Source organism: Neophocaena asiaeorientalis, unplaced genomic scaffold, assembly GCF_003031525.2.
Source record: "Neophocaena asiaeorientalis asiaeorientalis breed wild unplaced genomic scaffold, Neophocaena_asiaeorientalis_V1.1 scaffold331, whole genome shotgun sequence".
NCBI lineage: Eukaryota > Metazoa > Chordata > Mammalia > Artiodactyla > Phocoenidae > Neophocaena > Neophocaena asiaeorientalis.
In genome coordinates, this window is record NW_020172138.1 from 256,738 (window position 1) to 268,006 (window position 11,269).

At 36.1% G+C, this 11,269-nt stretch overlaps 1 protein-coding gene across 1 annotated transcript in view; it reads left to right on the forward strand.

The window, feature by feature from the left end:
* NETO2 (neuropilin and tolloid like 2) overlaps positions 1-10,990 on the forward strand; it is a 66,563-nt gene extending 55,573 nt beyond the window's left edge. The window contains exons 9-10 of the mRNA XM_024752014.1: positions 9,152-9,265; positions 10,410-10,990. Of these exons, the coding sequence (XP_024607782.1) occupies positions 9,152-9,265; positions 10,410-10,990 (695 nt within the window). The remainder of the gene's footprint in view (positions 1-9,151; positions 9,266-10,409) is intronic.
* Positions 10,991-11,269: the final 279 nt, after the last annotated feature.

Consider the following 11,269-nt stretch of genomic DNA (forward strand, 5'->3'; position numbering starts at 1 on the left):
ACTTTGCTAAATTAGTTTATGTGCTCTGAATCTGTGTATGTGTGTGTGTGTGTGTGTGTGTGTGGTCTTTTAGGGTTTTCTACTTGTAAGATCATATCATCTGCAAATGGAGATAACTTTATCATTTGGATTTCCAATTTCCAATTTGGATGCTTTTTATTTCCTTTTCTTGCCTAATTGTTCTGGCTAACACTTCTAGTACACTATATTGAATAGAAGTGAAAGTGGACATTTTTGTCTTGTTCCTAATCTTAGGGAGATAGCTTTCAACCTTTCACCATTGAGTATGTTACTAGCTGTGGGGTTTTCATATATAGCCTTTATCATGTTGAAGAAGTGTTCTTCTATTCCTACTTTATTGAGTGTTTTTATCATGAAATGGTGTTCAGTTTTGTCAAATGCTTTTTCTGATTCACTTGAGACGATCATGTGGATTTTTCCCCTTCATTCTGTTATTGCAGTGTATTACATTGATTGATTTTTGTATGTTGAACCATCCTTATATCCCACTTGGTTATCATATTAAAATGTTGCTGAATTCAGTGCCAGTATTTTGTTGAGTATTTTTGCATTGATATTCATAAGGGATATTGGTCTACAGTTTTATTTTCTTCTAGTATCTTTGTCTGGCTTTGATATCAGAGTAATGCTGGCCAATAAGTGAGTAAGAAGTGATCTCTCCTCCAACTTTTTGGAAGAGTTTGAGGATTGGTGTTAATTTTTCTAATGTGTCTGGTAGAATTCACCAGAGAAGCCATCTGGTCCAGGGCTTTTCTTTGTTGAAAGGTTTTTGATTACTGATTCAGTCTCCTTGCTAGTTAGAGATCTATTGAGATTCTTTTCTTTTTGTTCAGTTTCAGTAGTTTGTGTGTTTCTAGGAATTTGTTTCATCTAGGTTAGCCTTTTTTTTTTTTGGTATACAAATTGTTCTTAGTATTCTTTTCTAATCCTTTGTATATGTGTAAAATGTACACTAATGTCCCAACTTACATGTCTGATTTTAGTAATTTGAGTCTTTTTAATCTCTTTTTCTGCCTATTTTGTTGATCTTTTCAAAGAACCAAGTTTGGTGGTTTTTATTTTCTCTGGTGTCTTTTTTCCGCTGTTTTATTTATCTCTGCTCTAATCTTTATTATTTTAATGCTTCTGACAAAGGCATGGAACTTTTAATTTAGTTTGCTCTTGTTTTTCTAGTTCTTTAAGTTATTGATTTGAGGTCTTTCTCCCTTTTTTGTCTCCTTTTTTTAGTGTAGGCATTTATAGCTATAAATTTCCTTCTTAGCACTGCTTTTGCTGCTTCCTGTAAGTTTTGGTATGTTGTGTTTTCATTTTCATTTGTCTCAAGGTGTTTTCTAATTTCCCTTGTGATATATTCTTTGACCTATTGGTTGGTTAAGAGTGTGTAGTTTATTTTCCACATATTTGAATTTTCCAGTTTTCCTTCTGTTATTAATTTCTAGTTTCATTTCATTGTTATTGGAAAAGACATTTTGTATTATGTCCATCTTTTACAATTAAGATTTTCTTTTTTTTTTTTTTTTGTGGTCTAACATGGTCTGTCCTGGAGAATGTTTGGTGCGCACTTGAGAAAAATATATTCTGTTGTTGTTGGGTGGGGTTTTCTATACATGTCTGTTAGGTCCAATTGGTTTATGTATTGTTCAAGTCCTTTATTTCCTTACTGGTCTTTTTTTTTTTTTGCCATCCTGCTTGGCTTGTGGGATTTCATTTCATTGTTATTGGAAAAGACATTTTGTATTATGTCCATCTTTTACAATTAAGATTTTCTTTGTTGGGTGGGGTTTTCTATACATGTCTGTTAGGTCCAATTGGTTTATGTATTGTTCAAGTCCTTTATTTCCTTACTGGTCTTTTTTTTTTTTTGCCATCCTGCTTGGCTTGTGGGATCTTAGTTCCCCGACCAGGGATTGAACCCAGGCCCTTGGCAGTGAGAGTGCGGAGTCCTAACCACTGGACCACCAGGGAATTCCATCCTTACTGATCTTCTGTGTAGTTTTATTCATTATTGAAAGTGGAGTATTGATGTCTCCAACTGTTATCATAGAACTGTCTAATTTTCCCTTAAATTCTAACAATGTTTGCTTCTTATATTTTGGGACTCTGATTTTTGGCCCATATACATTTATAATTATTATATCTTCTTGGTGAATTGACCCTTTTATCAATGTACAGTGTCCTTTGTCACTTGTAACGGTTTTGACTTAAAGTCTGTTTTTGTCTGATAATAGGCATACCTTGTTTTATTGCACGGCACTTTATTGCACTTTATAGGTACTGTATTTTTCACAAATTGAAGGTTTGTGGCAACCCTGTGTTGAACAAGTCTATTGGCACCATTTTTCTAACATTTGCTCACTTTGTTTCTCTCTGTCATGTTTTGATAATTCTCACAATATTCAAATATTTTCATTATTATTGCATTTGTTATGGTCATCAGTGATCTTTGATGTTACTATTGCAAAAAGACTTGCTCAGATGGTGGTTAGCATTTTTTAGCAATAAAGTGTTTTTTAATTAAGGTATGTACATTGTGTTTTTTAGATATAATGCTACTTGTGCACTTAACAGACTACAGTAAAATGTAAATGTAACTTTTATATGCACTAGGAAACAAAAAAATTCATGTGAGTACTTGAATACCTGCTTCATTGTAGTAGCCTGTAGCCAAACCAGCAATATCTCCAACATGTGCCTATATTTGTATCACCAGCCCAGCTCTCTTTTGGTAACTATATGTATGGAATATCTTTCTCCATCCTTTTACTTTCAACTTAATTATGTCTCTGGATCTAAAGTGAATCTCTTATAGAATATCATATAGTTGGATCTTGGTTTTTTTAATCTTTTCTGCTAATCTCTGCCTTTTGAATGGAGAGTTTAATCCATTTACATTTAAAGTAATTACTAATAAGGAAGGACTTCTGCAATTTTGCTGTTTGATTTCTATATGTCTTAACAGCTTTGTTATGCCTATTTCCTTCATCACAGCCTTCTTTTGTGCTTGGTTGATTTTTTGTAGTGACACATTTAGATTTCCTTCTGTGCATATCCTTTAGACATCTTCCTTGTGGTTACAATGGGGATTTTGTCTTTTTCTGATTGCCTAAGTCTTTAAAGGTATCTTTACTGTTTTATGAGCATGTGGGAACTTTTTCATATTAAAGGATGTTGTAGCTCATGTGTAGACACACTGACCCAGCTTATAAGTGGAGAAACTTTGAGAACAGATTTTAGAATTCTTCCCTTAAACTCCTGGTAATTCAAGTGAACAAATCCTCACAAGGCAAAATGGTTCACTGCTTTTGTCTCTCCTATAAAAGTACAAGTGACTTGTCAGTATTTCCTAATAATTATTTTGTTGATTTTGCTTATTGTAAGTGCAGATCATATTGCATTAGCTTGACAAAAAACTGCTTTTACACCATCATGTTTTTGACTTGGTTTTGAATGGCCCTTAACTTTAATCTACATTTGGGTAGGGCTGATTAGCCTGTTTAATGGGTTCCTTTCCTCACAGTCATCTCCTATATGAAAAAAACTACCATTTAAGGACTCACCCAGACTTCCTGGATACACTTGCATGTGTATGTTCCCATCACATATATTTGAAAAAATAAGTGGTATATAATATCTATTGTCCTCATGAGACAAATGTTTTAGCTTTTATGTCCTGACTGATGAGTATGGTATAATGGTAAGCTATATGATTTTTGCAAATCCAAAGTTAGTAAATATTTCAGTATAACAGTAAGATATTATCAGATATTTTTCTTGAGAAATTTGGGAATTACTAATTTTACCCTTTACTTATAATTTCAAAGTATTATATTATTATTCCTTGGATTCTATATTAAAATCATGGTTGTATGTGACCATATACAGTCTTTACTGTAGCTGAACTCTTCTATTTTTAATTTTAAAGATCTTTTTGAATTGCCAGATGGTCAGTTGGGTTATGAAGTTAATTTTAGCCAACCAGTCTTCCTACCTGCCTTCCATTCATTTATTTAACTTTTACAATATGAAGTGTTTGCTATAAAGATACAAAAATGGATGATACAGTCCCTGTCCTAAAGGATCTTACAGTCACTTAAGTGAGGTGGCATATATGCAAATGAAGTAAATACAGGATTGACTATGACAAAGACCATTTAAGACAGAAAACAAAGTGCTTTCTTATTAAATATCAAAGTTACTTCTAGTGGGCAGCATTGTTTATGAAGAAAGTAGTCCTTGAAGGAAGGTCCTTTGGGTTTATCCTTGAGGGTAGGTAGCTTTTAGAAGGTAGAAATGTTAATTGAGGTTATTATTCCAACAGAGGTACTATAATGAAAAAGGTATAGAATCAGAGTTAATTTGGCCCACAAGAAATAGTGGAAAGGAGAACAGAGAGAAATGAACTGGGAAGGGTAGATTAAAGCTAGAATTTGAAGGCCTTTAAACTAAAGGCTTTATTTAGACAGGCATTGGGGAGTTTTGAAGCATGTTATACTACAAAAAGATATAATCAGAGCTGTACTTTTATTGGGGCATGGAGGCTACTTAGGAGGTTACTTCCATGATTGAGGTGGGAAACCAGGAAGGTCTGAACCAAAGAAGTGACAGTGAGGAGAAAGAAGAGTTGTGGAGACAGACTCCACAAGGATGCAAAGTGACAGTCACTTTCTGGGGCCCGACTGACTTGGAAAATGAAAACTGAATGGATAAAAGAAAGTGTTGAGTTATTTTGGGTGTAGTGAATTCCTCGAGCATTGGGAAATGTCAAGAGTTCAGCAGTGGTATTTGCCACAAGTAGACTGTGCTGTTGCTTTTTATCGATCTATAGATATAACCTCAGTTTGTTTCTAAAAATTGTTTTATTTTGAAAACTTTTCAAACTTGAAAAATAAGAAACAACCCTACAAAGGCTGTTTTACTGTTTCAAATAATTCAAATCAGTGCTTGATACAAAGATGCAGTTAGCAAGAAAGCCTTTTAGCCTTCTTACTTTTTCCTCAGTACATTTACTCCCAACATCTGTACTACCCATGCTGTCCAGTACAGGGTCCATCAGCCACATGTAGCTGGTGAGCACTTAACAATGCAGCCAGTCTACATTGAAATGTGCTATAATTACAAAAATAGATCCCAGAGTTCAAAGACTTGGTATGAAATAAAGAATGTAAACTATCTCATTAATAATGTTTTATATTGATTACATGTGAAAATGATAACATTTTGGATATTGTTTCAGGGCTCCCCAACACCACCCGCATGATGGGTGATTTGCTAGGCCCAAAGTACATTCGTCCTAACAGCGAAGATCATTACACTGAAAGGATCGGTAAGGGAAAAAGATTGTCTGAATCTGGAGAAGTCCTTTCACAGGCTTCATTATGCTCTCTCCTTCCCAAGTGGGGCACACTGAGTATGTTCATTTCTCCAGCAACCAGAAAATGCAGTAATATGTAAAATGTTTCTGCCCAGAAAAGCCCATTTAGAGATTCAGCACCCAAGGTTTTATATTGGGGGCTGTTCACATCGGCACTGTCTGCCTTGCGTATACCGAAATTCTAGATTCACAGAAGGAAAGCAAGTATTTGGCATAGATGACATTGTTAACACAAACTCTAGGCACCGTGAACCACCTTATCAGTCAGGTAATAGAGGAAAGCCAAGTTCCCAGATGCCAGCTAAGGGCCAGCCTTGCACACAGACCCTTCTAAAGGTAGCAGCCTTGGTCCTGCTGCGTTAACTTTTTGCACAGATATATTAGGTTAAGTAAACTATCAGCAGAATTAATTCCACCAGTTTATTTTTAAAGACTTTTAAATACGGCTACTTGTTCACATCCTTAACTCACATAATATTTATTTTGGCAGTGGTCTAAACTTATATGTAAAATTCTTCTCTAACGTGTTTTAGCTGTTTTCTCTATAAACACTAATGATTTCTCTTTAATACAAATCTGATAAGTGAACAGGTGACAAGCCTCCTTCAAGTGATATCTTTACACTAGTCACTAAAGGTCAGACTAATTGAAGGCTGCAGTAGACTTAGCTCCATATCCTAAATGTAGCTTTATTACCCAAGAAGAAAAAGAAAACCTCCCCTCCAAAAAAAGTGTGTGATCAAAATAAAGGATTTTGTGAATTTTTATAAAACAAAAGTCCCAGTTTAAGAACGTCCATTTGATAAGCACATTTGAGAGCTCCAAACAGTACATTTTTACATGCTTATTAATTCAAATTGTTAAACTCTTTTGTTCTCTAAAATGTTAATGATTTGTAATTATTATTAATCCATCCATGAAAATATTTATGAGGAGGTTTATATAAATGGACTAATTCTACGTGAGAGATTCGCTTCATTTCTATTCATTGTAGATTGCAGATGTGACTAAAATAGTATAACTTGGCTAAAATGAATGATACAGAATAGCGACCAGGATATGTTTGACTTCTTCCCAAGCACTGAATACTAATACATACCTCACTCTTTAAGAAAGGGAATGGTTTTAGGAAAGTAATTTCCAGGACTAGAACTGTGAAAGCAGCAGAAGATATTTTTGTTAGAATAAATCCATAGTGTGATTTTCAGTGACATACTGCCCTACGGGTCCCCTGCAGACCTAATTGAAGGAGAGAACCATCTTTCACCATCATTGCCACATCTCATCAGAAGTAGAGGGAAGCTAAAATCCTAACCCCCTCTTCTCTCCCACACCATGACCCATAGTGAGTAAAGGGGAAAGGAGAAAGTCCTCAGGCTGTAAGTAGAAGGTAGTTCATAACAGCAGTATTTTTGCTGTTACCTTTGTCCCTTATTTATAAAGACTTATAATTCAGCCATTTTATATAGTTTTGAATTGAAGCATGTCATTAGCAACCCATGTCAATAACTCATACATTGATTCTCATTATAAACAGCTATGCTTGTCCTTTGAAAATCCATAAAGCTTAATACATTTGTAATTTTAAATATACTTCACATTTCTGCAAAACGAAATCTGACAATATCAGTGCTGCTCTCTAATTGCTTTAAATAATGTGGAGAACAGTTATAAAGAACTCTATGGGGGCTTCCCTGGTGGCGCAGTGGTTGAGAGTACGCCTGCCGATGCAGGGGACACGGGTTCGTGCCCCGGTCCGGGAAGATCCCACGTGCCGCGGAGCCCCTGGGCCCGTGAGCCGTGGCCGCTGAGCCTGCGCGTCCGGAGCCTGTGCTCTTCAACGGGAGAGGCCACAACAGTGAGAGGCCCGCGTACCGAAAAAAAAAAAAAAAAAAGAACTCTATGATAAAAAACTAAGGGTATTTTCCACTCACTGTTCAATCAATAAGAAACACTACAGAAAACCTGTCTTTTTTGCCACTTTTGGAACTATGAAGAGCCATCAAAGTACTGTCATATAATGTTCTGTTGATAAACGTTAAGAGCTGATGATAGTTTCACTCAGAAAATCAGAATACCTAGAAGCCACAGTGCTGTTTATATCTTCACTCACCCTGTCTTGAAAATAGCTTCTCTTCCCTGTATCCCCATTTGTGAACTGGATAAAATAGGTAAAATAAGAATTCAACATGTAATATGATATAGTATATAATAGAATTATGGTATGATATATAAACAAAAAACAAAACTCCAGTTTTTAGAAATGAGGAATTCAAAAATGTTATACGTTCTCTAGGACACTTGTTCTATTTTAAAGTACACACATTTGTGTAATATGATTTTATGATATATATGACACAACAGAAGTGGGTACACTAGCTAATTTTGTACTTGAATAAAATACCACCATACATCTTCATTGGCTTTTCTATCCTTAATCTAACAGCTTATGTATGTAACTAATACTTATTGTCCTTATGATGAGCTTTGAGACCATTAAGGTTTTTTTAAGAATTATATCAAATATGAAATTCAATGGCATATATTCCATATATCTGTACTGTTTAAAACATTTTTTTTTGAAATTCCAAAGAGTGCTTTTTTTCCTTTTTGTCTGTGGTGATCCATTCATCCGTCAACAGACATTTGGGTTGCTTTAACCTTTTGGCTCTTGTGTATAATGCTGCTATGAACAGCAAGTATCTGTTCGAGTCTCTGCCTTCAATTCTTAAGAGTATATACCTAGAAGGAGAATTGCTGGAGCTTATGGTAACCTATATGAACTTTTGAGGAACTGCCATACTATTTGCCACAGCAGCTGCACCATTTTACATTTCTACCAGCAATGCACAAGGGTTCAGTGTCTCCACGTCTTTGCTAACATTTTCTTTTAACTTTTTGAAAAACTGTACCAGGCTATGGCGCGGTGGTTGAGAATCCACCTGCCAGTACAGGGGACACGGGTTCGAGCCCTGGTCTGGGAAGATCCCACATGCCATGGAGCAACTAAGCCTGTGCGCCACAACTACTGAGCCTGCACTCTATAGCCCACAAGCCACAACTACTGAGCCCACGTGCCGCAACTACTGAAGCCTGAGCGCCTAGAGCCCGTGCTCCACAAGAGAAGCCACCACAATGAGAAGCCTGCACACCGCAAAGAAGAGTAGCCCTTGCTCGCCACAGCTAGATAAAGCCCATGCACAGCAACAAAGACCCAACACAGCCAAAAAAAAATATATATATATATATATATACCGGGCTATATACTGGTTTCATAAGAACCATGGGAAATACAGTTGACCCCTGAGTAACAGAGGTTTGAACTGTGCCGGTCCACTTATACGTGGATTTTTTTCAGTAGCAAATACTACAGTACTACATGATCTATGGTTGGTTGAATCTACAGATGAGGAACTGGATATGGAGAGGCCTACTATGGGACATGAGCATCTGCACGTTTTGGTGTCTGCAGTGGGTTCTGGAACCAATCCCCCTCAGATACCAAGGGATGACCGTATATTCATATTGTCATTACACTAAAAACAGTCTTTTGGTGCCCAAACTAAGTTCAGGTTTACATGAGTCAGCAACAGAGAATATTGGCCTTTGTCTTATTGTTTGTGTAGTACAGAGTGTGTTCACAAAAAAGCCTTTGAGGTAAGTTATTGACTTTATAAGAGTAAATGTAAAATAAATCAGGATGAGTTGTAATCTGTATGCTTTCAGTTCTTAGCAACAAAGTTTCCTTTTTTCCTACAGCTCCCTGCACAGGCAGCACTTTCTTTTGCCATAGCAACATGTGCATCAATAATTCTTTAGTCTGTAATGGGGTTCAAAACTGTGCATACCCTTGGGATGAAAATCATTGTAAAGGTGAGTCTACTGGCAAAGGCCAGCCTTTTTGAGAGAGGAGTATCCATTGCCTTTCATTAAGAAAAAATTAGAATGTCTTTTTCTACAACTGTGCTTGGCATAACTGCTTTGGCTGGAATAAACACATATAAAATAAATGTTCTCCTTAATGGATCGTAGACCTCTGGGATGTGGTAAAAGTGAAGAAAAATATTTATTCTCACCAAAAGCATTTTTTTTATAGACTATGTTTTTTACCTTAAAGTTGTTCAAAAGTCAATCATGGTATTTCCTGCCCTTATTTTCTTGGTCATTTCTATTGTAAAGATACCTTATTCTCATAATAATTTAGATTGTAACCTAGAGTATTCTTATTTTTTAAATTAAATGAAAATACTATTTAATAAAAATCAACTGATGGATTCAGTCTTACAATGTAAAAACAGAATCATTATAAGGACTGCTTTTTTTATTCCATGAATTTCCTATACTATATTTCCAGTATATACTCCCTGGAAGATAAATATGGCTTGTGGTAATACTAGTTGAATGTCTACAAACTGGTTATCAAATCACTGTTTCAGTACTAAAGTTTATCTCCCTTTTATTCTCCCAAGAGTTCAATAAATATCTTACTATGGAAAGTTAATGTAATCTGATATGGCTATCTTAAGTATTTGAGAGAAAGTATTTTCAGGTAATCATTCAAAAACAGTAGACCATGATAACATACCTGAGTGGGTTAGTCAGATCATTTTCGTTCTCTCTTGCTTATGGCCATCAGTAGAAAAACTATGGGTATACTCAAAACTACCATAGAACAGAAAGCTAAACTTGATAGAACAAGGGTATTTTGTTTTGGCGTTTTCTGTACTCATGTATTACTTTGATCTGCAAGCTATGTATTCATGTACCTTCTGAGTAAAGAACCAAGTCCTTTTCCTTTTTCGTAGTCTGTCTAGCTGCGTTACGATTGGTTAGTTTAACCAGAAGTCGTAATGGGATTATTTTGTTTAAAAACCTAATTTTAAATTGCATTTTCTGTGTTGTATTTGAAAAAGAATACAGAAGTGTTCTGCTTTACTTAAAAATACTTTACCAATTTGTGACAGGACTCATGAACGAATTTTAAAAGCCTCATCGTTTTTCTTTCTCTTTTCTGCAGAAAAGAAAAAAGCAGGACTGTTTGAACAAATCACTAAAACTCACGGAACAATTATTGGCATAACGTCAGGGATTGTCTTGGTCCTTCTCATTATTTCTATTTTAGTACAAGTGAAACAGCCTCGAAAAAAGGTCATGGCTTGCAAAACTGCTTTTAATAAAACTGGATTCCAAGAAGTGTTTGATCCTCCTCATTATGAACTGTTTTCACTGAGAGACAAGGAGATGTCTGCGGACCTGGCCGACCTGTCGGAGGAACTGGACAGCTACCAGAAGGCGCGGTGCTCCTCCACGGCGTCGCGGTGCATCCACGACCATCACTGTGGATCGCAGGCACCCAGCATCAAACAAAGCAGGACCAACCTCAGTTCCATGGAACTTCCCTTCCGAAATGATTTTGCACAACCGCAGCCAATGAAAACATTTAATAGCACCTTCAAAAAGAGTAGCTACACTTTCAAGCAGGCACACGAGTGCCCTGAACAGGCCCTAGAAGACAGAGTAATGGAAGAGATTCCCTGTGAAATTTATGTCAGAGGGCGGGAAGATTCTGCACAAGCATCCATATCCATCGATTTTTAATCTTCTACTGAAGGTGACATTAATTATTAAGTATGTACGTATGTAGCCTACAGAGCACCCATACTGATTTCAGCAGCCAACCCTTTTCTCCTGTCAGAGCCAGGAAGATCTTCATTTCCCATTAACCTAATTAATGGTGAAGTTTTTATTATCTCAGGCAGTTATATATGTTAACCCAACCTGGGAACTTACTCCATTCAGTAAAAAACAAAAAATAAGCCTCTATTGCTCAGTGTCCTACAAACAAAGCACCAGTTACATAGTAGCATTTGGAGAGAT